The sequence below is a fragment of the Solanum tuberosum genome, unplaced genomic scaffold (genome assembly GCF_000226075.1).
Source record: "Solanum tuberosum cultivar DM 1-3 516 R44 unplaced genomic scaffold, SolTub_3.0 scf00083, whole genome shotgun sequence".
Lineage (NCBI taxonomy): Eukaryota > Viridiplantae > Streptophyta > Magnoliopsida > Solanales > Solanaceae > Solanum > Solanum tuberosum.
Window position 1 is genome coordinate 830,893 of NW_006239015.1, and position 24,079 is coordinate 854,971.

Here is a 24,079-nt window from a genome sequence, read left to right on the forward strand (position 1 = left end):
TACGTGAGTTTCACGTGCACCTATTAACTTTGAAAAGAATTATGTATATATATCTCGAGAAATTAACAGAAACTAAATATAGTAATAAATAGTGTCCCATGGAAAGCATAAGATAGCACTTGGTATAGCTGGTAGTACTACCAGCATGTTCATTTGTCCTCGTGAACTCGGTAGAACCATATTTTATTATTTTTATTTTAAGTTTTAAATTTAAAGGGGGCTTATTTATAACATTAGAATTGCTAGATAAGGGATTCGAACCCATGATCATGTAGTCTTTGAAAGTTTTGCTAATGCCTAAATTAATATAATATTAATGCAATCGAAGTTTTCAAATCCTGGATTTGGCTCGCCTGAGTCTTCCCCGGTGTGTCCCTCTCTGTCCCAATAGTCATGCTTATGTTTACGTGATTCTTATATTAAAAATAAATGTTCTTTTCTTATGCACTATAGCACGTAAAGAAAGTTTTATTCTTTTCTTTATAGTATCCTGGCTTTTAAATAACCACCTTAGTAGTACCAGTAAGAATGTGATTTCTAACGAAGAAGCCCACAAGGTGTTTGTCTTTATGCTTTAAAGAGCTTTATTTTGATTTTTTCATGAAATTAGTTGCATTCTGATTTCTAATTTGCATTCAGGGTAGTAGGTTATAATTTAATCTCTTATATTTGATGTTACAAAATATTCAACTCTTTTGCTTGTGTACTATATACGGTCACAGAGACGGATTCAAGAGTTAAAGTCAGAAGGTGTAGTTACTCTCTATAATGTATTTCTGCTTGTACATGGATATTAAAAAATAATCAATAGTTAAGGATTGAGAAAATTGAAAGAGATGGATAAATTTCCTGCATATTCATTCACTATTAAGTCAGAAAATAATGTGTTAGATGAGAAACATTGTGTGAAACAACGTTCTTATTCACATGCTAATATAACTAATTATTCCTAGTAATCAGTTTGCAGATCAGATGATTGTAAGTAATAATGATGTATGCCATTATTACAAAATGCAGAAACAAGGAAAAAACATGGACTATACATAAGAAGATAGTCATTCACGCGTATACTTATATAATCTGAGAGTAAAGACAAAAGTTATGTACATTCTACAAAACCAGTCACAAAGGTGTAATATAAATATTGTATGTATTGCAGGTGGTAGAGCAAAGCTAGAGTTTAGCTCACTTCTCTCCGTTCCTCAGACAAAAAATGTGCATGAAATCACAGCTCAAGAAACATCTATAGAACACCTGCCAGGGAAAGCATCATTATACTAATTGCTCAAACCTCTTAAAAGCGTCTATGTGCATTAATGCCGTTATATATTGACACCTCTAGTGATCTTCTTTTTTTGGATTTTTTTTATTTTTGTGGAAAAAATGACTATAAACTTTATGTCTCTGGATTAGGATCTGTCTCAATTTCTTGAGCCAATTCCCTTGTCAACATGTCAGCACGATCATCTTGCCCACCAGCAAAAGTATAGACTCTGAATGCAAATTGGAAGGCCTTCCATAAAAGTTTAGCTGATCCCTTTTTATTACTATCATTTTTCGGTGTAGTTCCTTCATTTTCCTTTTGCTTTGCTTCTCTCCGCTCCTGATTCAATTCAAGTGTTACTTCAAAAGATGTTCACTAAAATGTGAAGGTTAGTGAATTCGTAAGAAATGCTACATATGCTACATGCTTTACATTGTGCTAACCTTCAAAGTCAGTTCCATACAGTTGGAGGAAACATCCACCATCAATTCTTTGATACGCACAAGAATGCCAAAATCAAAGTGGATTTTATGGCTTGTAAATTTCTTGGATTCGTCATCTTTTGTCCGCTCCAATGTGTCCATTTCTCCTTTGATCTAGATGATAGAACCTTTTGTTAGAGCTACTAATGGAAATATAAAAAGTTGTGTCATGAGATGTTTTCAACTACATCATGAGAAGTTTTCAACTGCGAACTTAGTTTCTACCTTGTTGAAGTAATTCTCAGCTTTGTCAAGAAGTTGTCCAACAGGTGGTACTAGTGGCCAATTCTGTAGAGTTTTGGCTATTGTATCTAACTTGGTGTGAAGTGCTGCGGCCATCCTCAATGCTTCCAACTTCTTGGTAGGAAATTCTTCAAACCTTGCTAGCACCTATATCAAAATTACTTTAAGGCAACATCCTGAAGTGGGAATCATGGAGAAATATGTATACGACAGATAATTATGAAACCTGAGATTCATCCGTTAGTTTTTCTAGGTTGGATTCTACAGTTTTGTGGAACTTGATTAGCTCAGACATATCTGATGTTTGGAAAGAGGAAATCGCTGTTTTCATCTCCTTAATTGTTTGTGCATGTACTTTAACATCCTCCTCGATTTGTTGGTGGTATGCTGACCTGAGACACATATGACATAATTTTCAAATATTTGTCTAACACATATGAAAGTTTTACCTCTACTCAATAATCTGTTGGAGGATCTCAATAATATTACCTCTTTGTCATCTCTGCTAATGCATCAGCCATTCCTTGCTTACCTCCTGCTGGTGCACTAGCACTAGATTTTCCCTTTCTTCCCTTTGATTTACCATCTAAACTAGATCCTTCAACTTTTCCCTTGAGAAGTCGATAAAGATTTCCCATTTGTGATGATCTCTTCAATTTAGTGGCTGCTTTCCTAGGTCCTAGGCTCCTGGCACCTGCAAACCCTGGTGGTGGAGGAGGTGCACCTCCTTTTCCCATTGGCATGGGTGGAGGTGGTGCTGGCATTCTTCCATTTGAAGTCATTGGTGGAGGTGGGGGTGCAGGTGCCATAGCCTTTGATCCCATGGGAGGAGGGGGTGGAGGAGGAGCAGTAACCTTTGATCCCATGGGAGGTGGGGGTGCAGGTGCCATAGCCTTTGATCCCATGGGAGGAGGGGGTGGAGGAGGAGCAGTAACCTTTGATCCCATGGGAGGTGGGGGTGCAGGTGCCATAGCCTTTGATCCCATGGGAGGAGGGGGTGGAGGAGGAGCAGTAACCTTTGATCCCATGGGAGGTGGGGGTGCAGGTGCCATAGCCTTTGATCCCATGGGAGGAGGGGGTGGAGGAGGAGCAGTAACCTTTGATCCCATGGGAGGTGGGGGTGGAGGTGGAACTGATATAACATTTCCCGATGTCATGGGAGGTGGTGGGGGTGGGGGAGGTGCCACTGCTTTCCCTGATGTCATGGGAGGTGGTGGGGGTGGGGGAGGTGCCACTGCTTTCCCTGATGTCATGGGAGGTGGTGGGGGTGGGGGAGGTGCCACTGCTTTCCCTGATGTCATGGGAGGTGGTGGGGGTGGGGGAGGTGCCACTGCTTTCCCTGATGTCATGTGTAGGAGGAGGAGGAGGAGGCTGTGGAAAACCATTTGGTTTTGCTAACAATGGTGCAGGCCTTGACCCTTCTGCATTCCCTGATGAATTGGGTACTGGGGGAGGTGGGGGTGGAGGTGGTGGTTGTGGTGCTGCTGGTGCAAAAGTCGATGGTTGGTTCGATGATATGTCTCCATCTGGTGTGAGTAAAGAAATTTGCAGAGTAGATGTTGGTTTTTGCGAGTCTATGACATTCAACGACAAAGTGAGTGGTGATTGTTGCCCTGCTCCTTGTTCTGGAAGAGATGGAGGTAAAAGCACATCCAAGGTAACATGTCCTGACACTAGTAGATCATTTTCGGCCCCGGTGTTACATGTTCCTTTATTTTCTGATTCAACATCCATACTAGTCAGTAGAATATCTGGCAAGTCTGTCATTTCACAATCTTGCCCAAATTCCTTATCATCTTTGGATTTCACTTGAGAATTTTTCTTCACCTCTACATCTGACTTTTGTTCATTAACTGAGCTTGTTAATTGAACAACAAAATTTGAATCTTGAGCTGCTACATTAGGGAACATATGGAAAGAGAGGTGCTTTACATCAATAGGATTCAGCTTGCCAACTGCTTGAACCCTGAGTGGCAGAAGACGAGGTGGAGAGTATGATGCCTTTGTATTCTTCTTGCTCCGTAACTCAGGGAGAACTGAAGTTGGGGTCACTGGAGTGCTCGAGAGGGAGGACTTGGCACTTGAGTAAGATTCAGAAAGAACCCTCCCAAACATGTTGAATGATGGACGTTCATATCTTATCTGGTCATCCTCATCCTCGTCCTCGTCCTCGTCCTCATCCATCATATCGAACATCCTTTCACTAGCAAGATGAATCATATCATCGAGCAATAACACTCCTAAATTGGTTGTAATTGAAAAGATCATTAGTATTATCTTACTTAAGAGTCCAGAGATGGATAATAGATGGAAAACATATCTATTTGATGTTGCAATAAACTGTTTGACGTACCATAGTGTTCCAAATTGTCTTGTTTACTGAATGAATCCTCCTTGCATTTGACCATCCACTCATCATTGCCTGTCCACATTTCCCCAATTGATATCAGAGTATCAAAAAAGAATTGCAGTGCCTGAGAAATATAACAATTGGTTAGCACAGTGAACTGTGTATCCGCTATAGCCAAACATTGAATTTGTAATGCTCAATACAGCTGAGTAAATAGTAACCTGCTGCATCGGTGCTTCATCAATTTTTGACAAAGAAATAGATGGATTGATTGTAGGATACAGTTGTTGCAGATCTTTCAGCGTCAAAATCAGCAGCTGTGGAAAAAAAAAGAATTCACCACAGAGGTTACCAAATTCTGCTTTGCTCTTTTTATTTCAGAGTTTAACTTCTGTACACTGACATCGCGTTTAATTAACCATTTTGAGTATTCTGATGGTGTACCATTCATTTATACTTCATAATATATATAAGTTAAAACCTTTCACAGATTGATGTTATTGTGCTTGTGTCCTGAAGACAAATAACAGAAATGTACCTCATTTACAGATGCGGAGCCAATACAAGGGGACAAATCAAGCAAGTCTCTCAAGGTAAGGATCTTGTTCCGAAGCTCAGTCATTATTATGAAGTTCCCTGCTACTCTACATGAATTACGAACCGTGGAACCTTTGGATTTAAAGCTTTTTGATACTGCTATGGGAGGTGTTCTCTTCTTTTCAATAACAGGACTTCTCTTTGTCTCTTTCATCTCTTCTTCCTGCAAATGTTCGTCAACTACTATTAGTATTATGCTATAATATCCAAGTTCCCAATTTTCTATGTTACTTCGCTCTTAGATTATAATTCACATATATGACAAGATACATAGTCAATATGTCCAAATTATTTCTTCACTAGTTTTTGTCAAATATCATTATATGCATGGGCTGTTTTTTTCTCTAATCAAAACATGTTTTATATCACCTTATTGTTGTATGCAATCTTCTCCTCTTAAATCTTTTTTTTTCCTTCTCTTCTTGATCTGTTTCATCCTATGATGCAATTCATTAATCACTAGGTTTTTCCTTTAAAAAAAACAAGGAACATTGAGTCAAAAAGGAAATATTGGGAGAAATCTTCTTCTAAATTCAACATGGCTGGTTACCTTTGAGGTTTTGCATGGAATATGATTGTGATAAATATAATGTAGGATTTAGCCTTTTTGTATATTTAGGATTTTTCATGCACAAATTAACAGAACATTTATATTTTTCAATATGATTATAACATTTTGAGGTTTTCTCAAGGATTTATCATATGTTATCAATTCAAAACCTTTATGAGGAGAAATCCTTTGATTGTATATATTGTTTTATTGCTTTTATGCAAGTTTGAAAATTGATTAAGTTCTTGTGTTTTTGCATGGAATTAATTATTACAAATATTGAGAAATGCAGAATTAAGATAAATTTACATTCTTTTTAAGATGATCATAACATGTTCAAACAACAAATAAACAAAAGATTTAAGAGAAAATGAAAAAAAAATACCTGAAATATTGTACTATGCTTCCTGCGTGAAAAGAAAGGAGGCACACCAAAGCATGCTCCAATGGCCATTTCTAATGAGAAATACCAAGTTTTATACAAGATTGAAAAAAAACACAAAAATGATTTTACCAGGTCAACTTTGACAATAGAAAAACCAGAAATATTATTTGCTGACGCAAAAATACGGTGAATGAAAACAATATAATAATAGAAATGATTAAAAGAATGTTGGAGGAGGAAGAAGAACAAGAGCATTCAATATTATAAAAAAAAATTTAAAAATTGTTTGTTGAATTGATTAAAAAATAATGTAGTAATAGTTGTAGGAAAATTGATAAATTAAAGAAGACTCATATAACGTGCAGAGCAAAATAGGAATAATTAATATAATGAACAAGCTCTGGAGTCAACTGGGAAATTGGTTAATCCAACTTATCACATGGACAAACACTTCTTCTCTCTTTTGTTAACAAAATAGAGAGAGAGTGTTAACACAAAAAAAAAATAAAAAAAAATAATGGAGGTCAATTATTCAAATTATTTTTCTTGGTTTTTTGAGGCCAAACCGTGTATGACCCCTAAATTTTTGGGTTTTTGTTAATATGTGTTGTTTTTATCTTTGTTTTGATGACTTTGAGCTGTATCTGATGGTTACACTTCTAGATAAAAATTTATCTAAACTCCTAAAATTCAGGGGTCTTTTAGTGATCTAAAACATGTTTGCCACTCAACTAGTTGTGTATGCCCGATAAATAAGGGTGAACGGTATAAAAGATATTTATACAATCAGATTTATTGTGAAAATATTGTGAGAGTTATCAATGAGATGCCTCACTTTCATTGTAATACTAACCTCAGGGTAGGGAGCTAGGGAAACAAGGGGTTTATCTGAAATTTTTTTAATCGAAAAATTATTTTGTATATATAAGGTTAAAATTATCTTTTATGGATGATAATGTCATATTTGGGATAGATTTTTTTTTATGACAAGATAACCCGCAGTCGCTACCCTTTGGGTGCAGAGGCGTATCCAGGATTTCGGGTAGATGGGTGCACGATTACGAAAAATGTATCTTAAATATAAATTTGATCGATTTGACTTTTAGTTCGTAATATGAACCATTAAAGTTTAAAAATTATAGGTCCAAAATATATAATACTACTAGTTTTAAATTTTAATATACACATTTGATTTAATTATATAAAAAATTATAATGCTAAATTTTTTAGGAATTCTCATTGTAACACACTTGAAAATTTTGAAAGAATAAAGAAAAAAAACAAAAGAAAAATTAGTTGAAACGACAAAAGTGTAACTAATAACCGCTTGGAAAAGTGTTACTCAAAGAGACAAGATAGATATAAGATTTAAATTTCCATCTCTCTCTTAGAGAAGTGCACTCAATCATCATCGCATTATTATATCATACTTTGAACATGGGTTCACACATCTATATTTAAATATTTTTTAAAAAATATAACACTACTATATATGATCTAGAGAGGGGAGCATGGGTTCACGTGAACCCATGCTCCCCTCTCTAGATCATATATAGTAGTGTTATATTTTTTAAAAAATATAACACTACTATATATGATCTAGAGAGGGGAGCATGGGTTCACGTGAACCCCACGGCACCCCCTCTAGATACGCCTCTGTTTGGGTGCGCGTAGGATAAAATCCCCACTCCTATGCAATAGCTCGCAAAGGAGAGGTAGCCCACACTCGACAAGTTTGGTGCGACGCGACCCTGAATGGGACTGAAATTAAGAATAGTAAATCAACTGGACAAGTAAGAACTTTGAAAAGTTCAACTGGTACTTTACCTAATAAACTAACATTATTCAAACAACTGGTTCTTTGATCTTGAATAGAAATTAAACTGAAAAAAATATATGAAAAGAGGGAAGTTTTTTTTGTTGTGTCTTAGTGGTGACTTGTGATATAGGACATGCCTGCCCCAAATCAAAATAAAGAGACAGTTCAAGTAATTAAGCACTAATAAATAAATGTACAGATGGAAGCTGGAATCTTTGACAATTCCTGTGATTTCAGCTGTCCCTTTCATACATCCTCCTGTCAAAGAATTGGCTTCCACAAACTTTTTCAGTTGTGCCTTTGTGTGCGCACTGGCTAAAATCTCTGCTCCTAGGCTTCCACAAACTTATTATTGACTATATGAAAAATGTATATCTAAATCTGTCTATACTTGTTACTACACATATACATAGGGATAATCGTTCGATTCAAAGCACTGATTCTGCTGAAACCTTGATATATAGGAGTTGATAACAACAATAAAAGAAACAAAAAGAAGAAAGTAAAGAACATATAGGAGTAGATAACAACAATAAAAGTGACTGATTTAACAGGGCTGGTAAAATGTGAGGATAATACAAAACTTATGTGAATCAATAATAAATATGGGAAGACAGATGTTCATAGTACCAAATCCTATCTTCACTTATCCAGCAAAAAGAAACAAGATTTGGTATTAGAAGTTTTAACTCACAGATAGATTTACAAATAACTTTACACAACATATGAACAAATAGCAGTATACAAATAATAATAAAGCCTCAATCAACTATACTGGCAAAATCTTATGATGGGAAATGAATGTCTAAATAAATGAGAAGGAATAACTTGCATCAAACCAGCAAGCAGAGCTGTCCTAGTAAAGAAAGAATCTATAATTTTCCTCGAAAATATTTTATTTCTCCAAGATATATTTGTGGATAATCCAATGTACACAAAGCAGCGAGTTGTGGATGTTCCATTTTCGCGGCAAAACAATCAAATATTTTAAGGTTGGATCATACTTTTCCTTGATGGAGTTCTCCTTAATGCTTGACCTGCACTGGAAATGTGTGAACTTTGGATGAAGGTGATATCTTTGAAGCTGTTCTACTTCCTGCTGGCCCTTTCTTGGAAGCTGCTGGGGATGAACCCTTAGCTGCACTTCTTTCTGCAATCCTTTTTTGCCTCTCGATCACTAATTCTTCCATTCTCTTGCGCATTTCTTCGTCCTATATAAACAATGAGGATGTATGATTTATAAGAAAGACAAAAATAATGGAGGCAAAAACAACGGAAAAAATGAGGTTACTGGTTATTGTCGTACCCGATCTAATTTGCTCTTCTGGGTTGTCAGCTTGTTAGGAGGAGGAGACATCTTCTTGCTCTTTGCTAAGGCATCAATTCTGCTCCTTGACAGAGATCCTGGGGAGACTTTAGACCTTGCATCTTTCCCGGTCTTTGCAAGACCATCCTTCTTAGTTGTGCTTTTACCTTTCACAGGAACAGTTTCTTCAGTAGGAGGAGGTTTTGCCTCAACTGCAGGAGATTTTTTATCAACTTGAATGAAAGAAGCTTCAATCTGAAAATCCAATTCTGGTTGCCAAGATGCCTCAAGAGGATCCAAACTAGGTTCTCTTGCAAGCACCACACAGAGGTCATCAGGTTGACTGGTCCCAGATGTACTAAGCTTGGTTTTTGATGCAACTGGATCACCATTTTCAGCATTTGCTGCAGCAACCAAGTCTGCGTCCATGCCAATGTCTGTTTTCCACTGAGAGCCATAATGATCATCAAAAGATGGTCGAGACTGTACCATGAAAGAATCATCAATAGGAGCAGCTCTTTCACTTTCGACTTGAGAGGAACTTTTCTGAGTTGACATGCTACTGTCATTGTCAAATATTATTCGCCTAGCCTCTTGAGTTTCTGAACTGCCGGAGTGGTTGACAACAAACCAATCTTCCCCATTACTATTTCTAATAGCAGAGGATTCAGAACCAAAATCAGATGGAGTTCCCAATGTATTGCCTCCTGATGGTTCTTTGTGCGAAAATAGAAGATGCACATCTTCAGAAGCTCCTTTCTTCAAACTTGGCCTCATATCCTCACCATTGGCAAAATCTACCATGTTAACCTTTGTGCCATTTTCTTCATGATTTTTGCTCATGAGAAGAGAATCATCAGGTGTCAGATGGTCTCTTCTGACCTTCTCACCAGAATTCTTGATCCCATAGCCTTCATCCTGGAAGTCCAAAGGTAGCTGGTCACTTGCTCCATTCATACTTGCCTCCTCACGACTCATCAGAATATTCTGGAATGCATCCCAAGCCTTATTTCCTTTTGCTTTCTCAGATAACTTAGGTGACATGCCCTCATTTAGGTCTGTGTTGCTATAACCATTTGATTCATTCTCTATATCAAGATTCTGATGTCCTCTATTCTTGTTCCTATGTCCTTTTGAGTTGCGACGTTTCTCCAGTATTGCAACAGCATCATCTACCTGCTCTTTGAGAGAATCTTCATCGAGTAAATGAGATTCAGCTGAAGATGAATCATAAGAAGATCCATCATTTTCCTCATTCTTTCTATTGGAAGTGATATAATTGATGTTGCGGATTACAACTGTTTTTGAGGATTTCTTCTTGTGCTTTTTAGCATGTGAATTCTCCCTTGAAGAATGCTTTTTCTCATGCTTCCTAACTTCCTCTGAATCAGTTCCAGAATCAGAGGCACTCGACTCAGTCTGTTCATCATCTTCTGAACTGTCATGTTCTTTGGATTTCTCCTTCTTCTTTGACCGTTTGTGAGAGTCCCTAACAGAACCATTTGTGGAGCCATTTACATTTTGTGGCCACTGCATATGTGCTGGATAATATTGTAAAGGATGCATGCCAGCAAAAGGCATCTGTTGAGCTGGGCCATGAAAGTTGTACATATACGGAGGAATTTGGTTCTGCCATGGCATTTGCATCTGAACTTTTGCTGATGGATCTGATGCAGGAAGATTCTCATCTGCACATATAGCAGTTGACATACAAAATGAAAAAGGTGAGTCTATGCTGTAGACATACATTTATATGCACATACACTGGTACATAATTTTTTCTTGATCATTAGTCATCGGTATGTATTACACTACCTAATATAATTCATATGATTCTTCTACTATGAGGTCAATCTACGGACACAGATGGGAACTAATCAGTTAAAATTACAATAATTAAGGAAAAAGTTTCACTTTTATATTTTGTCTGAGATAAACATATGGTACCACCTACACTTAAATCTAGTAGAATAAATTAATGTTAGGAAAGAACAAATAGGATACCTTTGACACCATTTGAATTTGTTGATTCCTTCGAGTCAGAACTATCCAAAGAGCCATTATTGTCATATGCAAGAATAACACCTTGATTTCCCAAGTACGATAGATCCATTGGTGTACATGCCTTCATTGCAGCTACCTCATCCATCCATTGTCCATCTGTGTGCTTTTGTTTGTAAAGTTCCTTGAAATCTACACATGCATCCCTACAAGAAAGATGAGATCACATAAATTGAAGTTACAAAAAAAATGGAACTGTAACAGTTGACTCAATCTTGACATCCTCCCATATAGTATTATGTATACAGTGAAAGACGTCGAAGCTTGTTATTATATCATCGTCAAAAGCTACACCTAGGAGTTCTCTAGTTCCATATGTAGGAAAGGCTTCCTTTGAAAATCAATATAAAATGGACAATTTTACATTTTACCTTACAGCATATAGAAGAGTAACACACATATTAAAACAAGGATAAACATAACAATGTGTGATGATTTCTTTGGTTGTTAGACAGCAGATGTCCTCCAGACCCGGTTTTCTGTTATGCTCCAGAATGGAAACAAAGGTTCACAATGATAATTGGAACCTGCCATAAATGTTTCTTCCAACTAAAGTAGTCAAAGACAAACATTGGTGATCCAATTTACACCAGTTGTTCTTCCTTATCTATATACCTAAGCTACAAAACGTAGGTTATAATGAAGACACTATGCTGTATCATACCTAAGACGTAAGGCACCAAAAGAATTAGCAAACTGTATGAGATCATCCAATTGGTCAATCTCAAAGCCTGCAACTGTTGCACGCGCATAAGCCATGGCCTGCTCTTTCCTAAGTAATGCCTTTCGGGTATCCAGGTGGCGCTGGAGGTGAATCCTGAAATGATAAAAAACAAATAACTCAGTAAGACTCTCTGGTGGAGATGCATTGACAATTCACTGTTGCTTCCAAGGGAAGATAACTTACTTGGAGTTTTCTTTAGGTGCAGCAATATTAGCTTCTTCAACTTCAGATTTTGCCTAGAAAAACCAATCAAAGTGAAATTTTATAATGAGCAACTAGACTAAATGGAAATCACTAGCCAAAAATATAACTGTGATCAAGTAAAATACCTTGAACGAATCGTTTGATTTCCTGGTGCTCTCACTATTAGCTGGTGAGCTTCCTGCAAGTCAAGCAACAAATGTACATTAGCCCCAAATCTGAGTATAGTATAAACTCTACCGAGAAAGGCACAAAACTACAAATGTTATTTATCATAAAAAGAAGAAATCCAGAATTGACAACTAATGGACAATGCATATCTAATTTGATGTCTTGAACATACCTTCCTCTGAATTGCCATTGGAGCATTCATTGGATTGAATGGAACTCTCGATCTGTGAGATCTCTCGTTCCAATCGCATAAACCTCTCAAGAATTTCAGGTGTACTAACAAAGCGTACAAATCTGCCACAAACACAAAGAAAGCACAAGTAAATAAAAATTGAGTCTTCCATTGCATCAGCTTCACATTTATGCTAGATCCAACAAGAATTCATTCTTTAGCATTCAGTTACTAACAGTTTGCAACTAGAGTATAGCTTCCAAAATGCAAAAGAACACTAATTATGCTAAAACAACACTACCCTGTTTCCAATAAGTCCAATGAGCAATTATATCTGGATAAGTGAAGTTATTAGCAAAAAGTCCATACACATTTAGTCTACTTTTTTAACCCATAATCACAATCTAGTGATGCTTTATGACCAATTATCCAAATGTATACACCATCAAGATCATCTGCAAGTAACATGTTGGTACTAATGAACAATGACAAAATTACAAAAGGCTTGAAACTTTTCAAAGATCAAAGAAAAATTATACCTTAGGAATGTGGCTTTGGTGAACCAATAGGCATGAGTTGAAGGTGGCCTCATAGTGATTGAATACCCACCTTTTGGAATCTGATCTTTAGCAAATTTCAAGTGAGAAATGAATGGTTCCACCAACCCAGATGCCAATTTCTCATTTTTACCCCCAGAAAACACCACAAGATCACATCTTTTTCAATACCCACAAAAAAATCAAATCTTTATCAGTTTCCATAACAATACAAAGCTAAAAAAAACAGTTACCCAAGGAGGGGGGTGTTAAAAGTTAAAACCAACCTTGTTCTAGTTGGGGTGAGCTGAAACAGTGCATAATCAAGAAGGGTCTTGGAATCCATGTTCAACTAAAGCAAGCTTAGTGGAGAAAGAGGGGAAAATAGGTGAAAAAATGAAACTCAAATAGCAAAAGAAATGGTTGTAAAGAACAAAGACATGTTCAAGAACGTGACATTTGAGAAATCTTTTTGTTGAACTGTAAATGGAAGAAAAATTGCCAGCAAGAAATGATGAAGCAATGGCAAGAATTGCACATGGAGAGATTTTTTTTTGAGCTTGTGAACTATAGGTTATAAGCATTTTTTATTTTATTTTTGACAATATGGGAGTGGGTCCCATATTTTCCCCTTCAATTATTTCATTTTTATTCCAAGTACCCATTATCTCTTTGTCTTCACTCTTTCTTTTATGAAATTTTATTTTTTAAGAAAAATCTATAAAACCTCTTGAAAAAAAATGTAAATTTTAAGATTTTTTTTTTTAGGTGAACCGACAGTTTTTCATTTTGTCTTTTTAAAATTTAATATATATGATGAGTATATATACTTTATGTCAAAGATAGTATTATGAGCAACATTTTGTATTTAAAAACTTGGTAATAAACAGTGTATTAATACTTTCTAATTGTCCATCAATTTATGTGACAATATTTGACCGAATATAAAGTTTAATAATTGTGAGTATAAGTAATCTTATTCACGATAAAATGATAAATTATTTATAAATATGAAAAATATATAATAGATTAAAAGTGAAAGAGTGTAATATAAAATAATGTTATATAAATATTAAAAAGTGTTATTTTTTTCAGGAGTGAATAATCTTGTTTTCTTTGTTAATTATTTCATTAACTTTTCTCATGTTAATTATGATCATATATATATTTTTCATGCATGAAAATAAGTTGTCTGTGGTTGCTTTAAAGGATCTTGAAAAGAATGGTTTTCCTTGTAATGGGTCCAGAATTTAGATCTTTGACTTTATAATCATCATATTATCATATTTTCTAATCTTACTTTTTAGAAATAATTAATAGTAGGTAGTATATACATGTAGATGAGTTGGAAAAGCTATAATTAATTTGGGATTAGTTGGGAGGTCTACGTCTTATTTAACCACACTTAATTGATGAGAAAATGGACTGATGGTGTCGAAGTGCGATTATTTTATTTTAATTACATGCTAATTAGTGGGTGGATTATACTCGATCACTCATTAATTCACTTTTGTTATTTATATTCTTGTGAAGGGCAAATATTTAACTTTAAAGTTTAACTTCTCCCCATGGACGATCATATAATTTTTTTTTCTTTTACCACCTTGGTAGTAGTGAAATGATAAATACTAACTTATACGTTTCGAGTTTAAGCATTGAGTATGTAAATTTGTTTGATTAAAAAATTTTTTATCCCGAAAATAAAAAAATTCGATATTAATTTAGATTAGTCAAATTTAAAAATTGATTCGGACACCGTGTGTAAAATAAGAAAAGAATCATATAATAATCCTTTGTTAGTTATTAGTAGCATAAAGTTGCAGTCACAAGTATCTTCTCCGTATCAAAATTAGTGTCATTTTTTCCTTTTTCAAGTCAATTTAGTTTATCTTTAAAATTGAATTGAGTTAAATTAAACTCAATATTTAAAAATTGTATAAGAAAAGAGCTATAAGTTGCTATTCTTCACATATCAATAAGATTAAAAAACATATTTTAAAATATTTATCAATTTTGAAAAGCAAAAATCGATAAATAATTGAGGACAAATGGACTAAATATTAGGGTTCATTATTAGAAAATTAACAAAAATAGCAAGCAAATATATTATATATATGTTGATTAGGGGTTGTAAATATTTTTTTCAGTGCACCAAATATGTAAATTTCCCTTAATTATATGTTGTAATCCCTTCAACTCCTTATATCAAGAAAGAAAATTAATAGATGAATCAAGTTAAACTAATGACAAAGTGATCTATGTCTCTCTTAATAAAATGAAACTACTGAGTTGAATAATACACGAGTCAACTTGCCATGTACAATAACAATAACATATTGATCATTGTGATTTGTGATCTTATCACACATGAGGACTGACAAAAATAAATTATACGACATATTTTATTTATTTCACACAATTTTTCTAGTTATGGATTTTCCTCATTCTTCTGAGGTTTTATCTTTCTTTAGACTTGCAAGTAAAAGTTGATTTCTATTATTTAACTAGGTCCATGAAACAGAGAACGGACAGAGTTGCGACTATTAGGAATGAGCGATAGCCTATGATTAATAAAAGCGTCGATTATCTATGAATGACCAGGATCCAAATGTCAATCGACGAGATGAGCCTACAAAAGATTTAATTTCAAGTTCAGACTATGATGACTGACATCCTTACTTACGCAACGAAATTTTTGGCTAATAGTTGTAAGTTGTGACTTGTGATTATAAAAAGAGGGTGGGCACAGTGGTTTGCTTCTGATCAAAGGTAGGAATAAGCAAAGCTATAGTTGATGACAACTCCTGCATGATTCCTCAAACAAACTTTTTTTCTTCTTTTTTCTCTGAATGTTTGAGTGACAAAGTGTACAATCCAAGCTTGCAGATGGAGATCATTCCATATTAATGTAGAAATAAATATTATATACTATAGTCTAACATCGTGATCTACAAGAGTTGACATTAATCTTAGTAGTATAAAAATATCTACGTCGATCGTCAACTCTTTTGTCTAAATAAAAAATAGTCATGCAAGAGAAACACTTAACTCCCTCTATCCAACAATAGTTGTCCACTATTGACTTGACACACCCCTTAAAAAACGATAAATAATAGGGTCAAAATTACTATATTTTATCCTTAAACTTTATTAAATTTAATGCTTTGAGAAATGTGTTAGATGATAAATAGTAGTAAATTATCTCTTGATTTTCTAAATTTAACAAGTATTGTTGGACAACTATTTTTAGTATAGTAAACAATTATTGTTGGACGGAGGGAGTATCTATTTTCTTACTCTACTTAATTAGGGTGTGGTTCAAATGAGCGTCCTATTTATTTTCGAATATTTGGATAGCTAATAAAGTTTTAGCTAATGTGTTATACAATTATTGAGTGAATAAGTTGATTACTTTTTAATATGAAAATAAATTTTGGTCAAAAATATCGCTATTTAAAATACGAAATAACACGTCAAATTTTCTCACCAAAAATTGAACATTTATCAGCTCGTGAAGTTCGAACATTTTCATAAAAATCTAAAACTTCAATATTTTTTTACATTTAAACTGTGAAAGTATGAACTTCATGAATCAATTTTGAAATTCCACTAATTATCAAAAGATATTAATGATTATTATACAAAAAGCAGAAATTAAAAATATAACTTCTTTTTTTCAATCATCATAATTAGATAGGACCAAAAAAAGTTTAGAAAAGCAAAAGACAATGAGGGTAAAGAGGTTTATTATTTGATTAATTACTAAAAGTAGGATTCTCATCAAAACCCCCAACTATAATATTAATATAGTAAAAGGCAAAATCCATCATTTTCACATTATTTATTACAATACACAAGGCTATAAAAATGAAAGACCTAATCATTTAGCCGTAATTTCAAGACAGCCATGATACAGCTAATATATATATGGAGTATATGCTTTAGCAACTTGCAAGGGTAGTGACATTTAATTAAATCATTACCAATTAAAGAAAAATAAAAACTAATAAATACAAAAATAATTTCATTTGGTAGCTAGCTTTTGGCACAAATAGCATAATAGGGTAACCAACATGTACTATATATTATGATTAGTATTGTGGGGTTCCATTGTTAGGAAAAAATAATTAGCGACCAACAAATTTCTCTCACTAAACACAGTAAAAATTCATGCTAATTCAATCTAGTTATGCGTTATTTACAAAAAAAATAAAAATAAAAATTAGCTAGCAACTATTTAGCTACTAAGTAAGTGGGAATAATTGTTAAATTTCATAATTTCTAGTAGTGTTTGATCTGCTACATAGCTTGTTGATTGATTATTACAGACACAAACTCTCTCTCTCTCTCTCTCTATTTAATATAATATACTTTAATTTACACGGTACATTTTTTCTTTTTAATTTATATAAATTAAAAATATTTATTTATTTTTTTAATAAAATGTATAGTCATAAATGTTTATTTTAATTATAAATTTCCCCTTTTTGTGAGTGGAGGGGGGTGGGGCAAAGGTTGGTGTAAGTCGAGTTTACAGTTTTGTGTGGTATACTTGTATTGATAATTGAGCTAGCTGGGGTTTTTTTTTTTTTGTCATTATTATTGAGAATATATATTTATTTATTTTTCATTTTGCTACATTTTAAAAAAGTTGTTAATTTATATGCCCAAACAATATAAAATATTTTTTACACAATAACCTCCATCTAAGTAATAAATAGTTAACGGCAATCATTTCGTAATAAAATGAAAATAAAAACTGATAAGGTAATTGTATAATATGTACGATATGTAGTAGAACATTTATTAAAATAATTATAACTATTTAATTGTAAATTTAATTATTATTATATTTTAATTTGAGATAGCTATATAAATTTATAAGATTCAAATTTTGAATCTGCCTCTACACAATAATGACATAATATGGCCATATGGAATACGACGTACATACCTAAGCCACCGGCTATTCTGTCAAAAAAATAAATCTAAATAAGATAAAAAGTAGAAATATTTTTAAAATTAAGTAATTCCTCCGTTTCAATTTGTTTGGCCTACTTCTTTTTTTTATCTATTTAAAACGAATGTTTATTTCCCATTTGAACAAAGCGTACTCTCTAATTTCAATTTTCCAGATGACATTTTAAGACCACAAGAGTAAATGACATTTTGATACATTTAACATATCTTTAAATTAAGATCACATATTCAATTTGTACCAAGTCAACATATGACAAACAAATTGAAACGAGAGAAACATTTTTGAATAATGTTTTGATCTATGGGACTATAAGGTAAATATATCTTTAATTTTACAAGCCCAAATCCTAGTGTAAGTCCAAGCCCAAGTATGTCTATGACATAAGTAAATAAACTTTCAATTACATAAAATATTTTAATAGATTTTTTGAAAAATTGAGTGCCTTTACTATAAGCTGGCTTTCCTGGTCTTCCACTGTTGATAATTAAGAATGAAGACTAAATAACAAAAGAAATACTATACTATTTTGTTAAATAGTTGGTGCATATTTAATACTTTTAGTATATGGTTTTTCAGTCATATGCATCATTTTTAGACTATAGTAGAAACGTCTAAATTTTGAATGGCGCACATAATATAATAAATCTGCCTCATGCATGCTTGCCTTCTTTTGACCAAGTCAATTTGGGCTTCCTCAGACAGCCCAAATAAGGACATTTTTTGGGAAAATAATGTGAAATGACAAATAGCTAGAATATATTATGTAATAAGTAGTTTCGATTATTTTTAACCTGTGGTTATCAGTTTTGTAAATAAAAATTATTCAGTTTCCTAATTGTATAAATCCAAAATTTGTATAATTCGGTCTCTAATTGTATAAATCCAGAATTTGTAGAATTCGGTTCCTGATCGTATAAATCCATAACTTGTAAATGCTTACCCTAACTATTTGTATATGCCTTATGAAAAATTCATAATAAATTATCATGTTTGTATATTGGCAAGTAAATTATACAAACGAATTTTGAAAAATTCCTAAATGTATAAATACAAAATTTGTATATACTTACCTTGTTTGTATATTCGCAAGTGAAATATACAAACGGGCAAGCAAAATATACAAACCACAACCTCCATAGCAAAAAAGACTATAGCTATGGAGCGCAATTACTAAAACTATAGATATAGAGCCTTACTATGTCATAGAACACACACACTTCTTAAAAAATTTTAAGGGTTAATTATAGAAATCTCAACTTTTAGTTTACTTATTACCATTATCCCCTATAAGTTTTACAAATCTCCAAAATCCCTCATTTTCACGCATCATATTAATGTATCTCGCACATCATATTAATGTATCAACTCATCAGATTAATGTATCTCGCGCATCAGATTAGTCTATCATGTATAAAATGTACATCAGATTAGTGTATCATGTATAAAATGTAATGTATCTTACTTAACGATTAATGTATCTCGCGCATTAGATTAATGTATCAGCTATATTATTGTATCCGTTTGAGGGATTTCTGTAATTATAAACTTTTAAGGGATAAATTGTAATTTTGCCTTAAAAGTATGTGATTTCTGTAATTTGCCCTTTTTTTAATTGTGGATTTAGATATATACAGAAGCTTTAAGATTTTTGAAAATGAATTCTCCATCTATGAAAACTACATTAGAAGTAAATAACTCATGATAATTAATAATTTAAAATACTTTTAAAACATATAAGAAAATTATACTAAAGAATAACCCGTTTAAATTTAGAAATTTGAACGGAACCACATAATATGAATTCATGAAGGGAGTAGAATGTGACTGCCAATTAGAGAAGCATTGAAGGGTCACACATTAGTTGTTTGTCCAACAAGCTAAGTTTTTTTTTATTTTTAAGCTAAGTTAATTTTGTTGTGAATTATATTATGAATATTATGAATAGAACAGTCAATTTGCCACGATTTTTCATTACTGAATTTAGATCAAAACATAGTACTATTTTCTATTAACATCCATTCGTGTAAGTTCAATTTTGTCTACTTGTACAAGGAGCATGAAAACAACTTCTTGTTCTATATTCACATTCAAAATGGATTAATGGCCAAGTTACTTAAAAAAACATTCAATTCCTTCCGTACATCTGTTTGCAATAAATTTTAAAGTGACAGAAAATAAATTGCAATCACAAAAAAACATATGAAGAAATAAGAATATTTTATTAATAGTAGTGCAGGTACAATTTCGTTCCTCGGATTTCTCCGTGATTCGAGGGCTGTAGTGGTGTATTTCTCGAACTAGGATGATTAAGACTTGATCTATATATCTTCTTGAATATTTTGATTATCTTAAGAGTTTAGGAGATATTTGAGATCACTTTATTGATGTTTTCATGGTATCTTTGTGAGTATCCAAAAAATTATGAGATATTTTTGGATGACTTTTCAAGAGAATATAATACCGTTTATATATGGATGAATAAGCTGGAGTGCCTCCGAGAAGCCTAATTGAAATTGAACTCGTCTTATATAGTTCAACTGAAATTAAACACATCTTGTAAAGTTCCATAAAATTTTGATGTCCACAACATTGCCTAGACATTTACCTAAGACATGATCAAACTATTTGAGACGAGTATTATCCTTTAATGAGCTTATATAGAGTAAGGTTTTGAAAATTCTTTATAATTAATTATGTGAAGAAGATTAATTAACGATATTCGAGGTCTAATTGATGAGTTAATTAAATATAACGGGCTATAAGATATGTAGAAGGTATTATATATGGAGTGTTAATTATAAGAAAGATTATTGTAGTAAAATATTGGCTGCTCATATATATAATATATTGAATAGTCTTAGCTATCGGACTTCAACTTAAATTTGGAGATGTTAGAAAATTTGGTAATTTCCCACTTTTGACTAATCTCCTCTCTAAATGGGGATTCATGAATCCAAAAACAGATAGTATCATGGAAATTAAAGAATGTTGGAATTGTAATAAAAATATTTAAGATGAAATTCACTCATTTTTTCCCAGATCTATCATGTCAAATTACTATTTTTGGCATGTGTTTATATTATTTGATTATTATTGACCTAATATGATCTTTTAGAAAATTTAAATTAGAGATGCATTTTACTAAACTAATCTTATTAATGATCTTTGGAACTCTAAGTATGATACTACTTCTAAGGATAGTATATATATGAGAAAGAAGAATAGTAATAAGTTTTCGCTGAAATGGACAAATAAAATGAAAATTTATTTTTACCGTAGAGATCAAGTAAAATAAATGCAATGAAGTGGAACACAAAATTATATGTGGAGTCAATCTAGCTTTTCGGATGGTGAGATATTAAAAAAGAAATCTTACCTCTACTACTAAAAAAAATGAGGGCCAAAATCGATGGACGAACTGGACTATGTCGAAAAATAATGGATTACGTCGGTTAAAACTGAGGGATGTTCGTTGGTTTCCTTGAATAATAAACCAATAAACATTATTTTAAAAAAATCAACGGACTGTATTTTGTTCATCGTTTTTTATAAATATATATAATAAAATGATGCTACTTGGAATCGAACAGAAGTGTTTGCTATGATATTGAACAATTCTACTACTAATCATACATGCTCTTTAACAGGATTTTGCAATTAAAAAACTGACGGACTCCTTCGATTTTTGGAGAAGAAAGATAAAAAAAAAAACTGAGAGGCTCCGTATTTTTTTAAAAATAATTTTTAATTTTTTAAAATAGCTTTCACATATTTTTGGCCGAAAATAATCAATGGACGTTCGTCAATTTATGTTATTTTTTTCAAAAAGAAAATCAGTAAAAACCTACGCAAACTTTCATTTTTTCCATCATCTCTTTTACTTCTTTTTAGTAGTGCTCTATTATTTGGATCATAACCCTATTTATAATTACAGATTCGAATATCTACCCATAATAAATTAATAATCCATACTTCATGAATTGTCTTAGATCCGATCAACTTTAAACGTCAATTAACAGATCATTATAATTTGAGATAATTTTTTTTTATGATATATGGTAATCAACATACATCGTTTATTATTAATACATATATATGTGTAACTCTATATACTCTTACAAAGAAAACTCAAGAACTCTTTTTATGAAGAAAATTCAAAAAATCATATTATTATCCAAACTCAAAAAAGGTGGTATATATTACATGTATAAAGGGTATTTAAAAATTAAAACACTCCTTAAAAGCGTGTTTGAAGGATTATACTCTCCATAAACCCTTGAGAGTCAAAAAATTCAAACTCTTTTACTCTTTTTCTTCCTTCTTGTCAAGTGTCAAAGCAAATACTAGTATTTTCTTGAGTTCCAATCTCAATAGTAGAAAAGTAGCCAAGACCCCAGGAAATTAATGATCAAACATAAGAATTTAAATTACATATTTTAAAATATCAATTAGTATAAATAGCCTGTATGAGAATAGGTCATATATCATATACTCATTCAATACACAAAAATTAAAAACGTCATTTTAATAACTTCTTGATATGGCCATGCAACGTTCAATATCATCTTCTTCTTCCAAAAATGTGTGTAACCAAATTCTCCGGCTCGGGAAACAACTCGAGCCGGGGCTGAATAAACATCGCACACCGTGCGATGTTTTTATAAACCATAGGGGAATCGACACTAAGCGAAATGTCGCGGGGTTGTTATACGAACATATTAAAAATAATCTTGGGCTTCGACCGTTCTTGGATAGCAAGAACATGAAGCCCGGGGATAAATTGTTCGATAAAATCGACCCCGCGATTCGCCAATGTAAAATTGGGGTGGCTATTTTTTCACCTCAATATTGTGATTCGTATTTTTGTTTACATGAGTTGTCTCTAATGATGGAATCGAAAAAGAGGATTATACCTGTTTTTTGTGATGTTAAGCCTTCTGAGCTTGCTGTTAAGGATTTGAATCTTAATTTTCCTAATAAGGATTTGGAGAAATTTAACTTGGCTCTTGAGGAGGCAAAATACACCGTTGGACTCACATTTGATACCTTAAAAGGGTGAGTACATACAATTTTTCGTCTCAATTTACGTGTCATCCTTTTAATTTGTTACAAGAAGAACACTATACGTATTTCCTTATTTAAAACAAATTTACGTTAAATTTCTCATTTTGTTGTTAATGAGATAATTTAAAGCTAACCAAATGTTTTTATGACTTGTTATATAGATCTCAAATTTCAAAGAGTTTTTCGTTCTTCCTTAAATTATGTGTCCAATCCATCACTATCATATAATTTCAGACAGAACGAGTATTATATTTGCTTAGTGTCACAGTTTCCTTTTGCACAATTTAAATAATGGTGACACACCTAAACTATCAAATTACATGTTATCTTTCACAACTGGTGCTTAAACAAATGGAAAAAAAAACTAAATTACCAATTTTATTTTATTTTTTTCGTAAAATAATAATCTTCCGTTGAGGTTTGAACTTTGATCTTTCATGATTTTCTTTCTGCTTTATTGACCAAATAGGCTACATTCTTTAAGTGCAACTATAGACTTGACACCATTTAATTTTATTTTTTTATTGAAATACGTGTGACATAGCTTATTATGACTTTGTTATTATAGAAAATTAGAATATATGGATAACCAAATTATACGGAACATTAAAACTTTATTATACTTCAATGTTATAATTATTATAATCTAACATGGTTATATAATGTTGTTTTTTGAAGGGATTGGTCAGAATTTTTGGTAAAAGCTTCAGATGCAATAATGAAGAACTTGTACGAGGTAGAAAGGGAGAAGTTCATCAACAGAAAAAAATATATTCGTCGACAACACCTTTTGCACAACTATTGATAAAGTAAAAAATGATATATGATACAATAAATTCGATTGTTCAGGTGGTAAGCACCTTCGAGCCATTTAAGGAGCAAAAAAAAGTGGAAGCTCCGAGGGATGAAATAAAATAAAATCTAATAAATTCACATTCATTTGTTTTTTAATTAGTTCAAATTCTTTTCTTAACAGAAGTCCTTTAATTAGGAAGACTCAAAGGACTTGTTCCTAGCTAACACATTCAATATTCATTCTTCTTTCTTTTTCTTCAATAATTTGTCATGTAATATGAAAGTTTTTATTAGACTCTTTTTGTAGTCTATGTAATCAATCAAATCAATGTAGTATAATGCATAGATGATACTTGAATATTTCACGCACTTTTCTCT

General features: G+C 32.6%; 3 protein-coding genes across 3 annotated transcripts; 1 reads left to right on the forward strand and 2 right to left on the reverse strand.

Annotated features, from left to right (window-relative positions):
* Positions 1–1,062: 1,062 nt before the first annotated feature.
* LOC102579958 (uncharacterized protein At4g04980) lies at positions 1,063–6,038 on the reverse strand. Its single transcript, XM_006347112.2, is given in 10 exon segments — positions 1,063–1,603; positions 1,708–1,860; positions 1,972–2,136; positions 2,216–2,381; positions 2,479–3,333; positions 3,335–4,229; positions 4,343–4,463; positions 4,561–4,656; positions 4,878–5,099; positions 5,872–6,038. Coding segments are annotated over 10 exon segments (2,949 nt in total). The 5' UTR covers positions 5,941–6,038; the 3' UTR covers positions 1,063–1,396.
* A 2,225-nt stretch (positions 6,039–8,263) lies between these two features.
* Positions 8,264–13,428, reverse strand: LOC102606073 (uncharacterized). Its single transcript, XM_006347022.2, has 9 exons — positions 13,149–13,428; positions 12,865–13,041; positions 12,326–12,447; positions 12,111–12,163; positions 11,965–12,017; positions 11,722–11,874; positions 11,001–11,203; positions 8,997–10,684; positions 8,264–8,901 (listed from the first exon to the last, which is right to left on the reverse strand). Exons 1-9 carry the CDS (start codon positions 13,205–13,207, stop codon positions 8,716–8,718), a joined length of 2,694 nt encoding a protein of 897 aa, XP_006347084.1. The 5' UTR covers positions 13,208–13,428; the 3' UTR covers positions 8,264–8,715.
* Positions 13,429–22,382: 8,954 nt separating this feature from the next.
* Positions 22,383–23,711, forward strand: LOC102580281 (disease resistance-like protein CSA1). The gene is made up of 2 exons (XM_006347113.1): positions 22,383–22,897; positions 23,585–23,711. Exons 1-2 carry the CDS (start codon positions 22,383–22,385, stop codon positions 23,709–23,711), a joined length of 642 nt encoding a protein of 213 aa, XP_006347175.1.
* Positions 23,712–24,079: the final 368 nt, after the last annotated feature.

Coding starts and splice junctions, on each gene's coding strand:
- LOC102606073 (XM_006347022.2), bottom strand. CDS start 13,207: ATGGATTCCAAGACCCTTCTTGATTATGCACTGTTTCAGCTCACCCCA. Junction 12,164..12,325: donor CAATGGCAATTCAGAGGAAG/GTATGTTCAAGA, acceptor CTTGACTTGCAG/GAAGCTCACCAGCTAATAGT. Junction 11,875..11,964: donor GCACCTAAAGAAAACTCCAA/GTAAGTTATCTT, acceptor TTATCATTTCAG/GATTCACCTCCAGCGCCACC.
- LOC102580281 (XM_006347113.1), top strand. CDS start 22,383: ATGGCCATGCAACGTTCAATATCATCTTCTTCTTCCAAAAATGTGTGT. Junction 22,898..23,584: donor ACATTTGATACCTTAAAAGG/GTGAGTACATAC, acceptor TGTTTTTTGAAG/GGATTGGTCAGAATTTTTGG.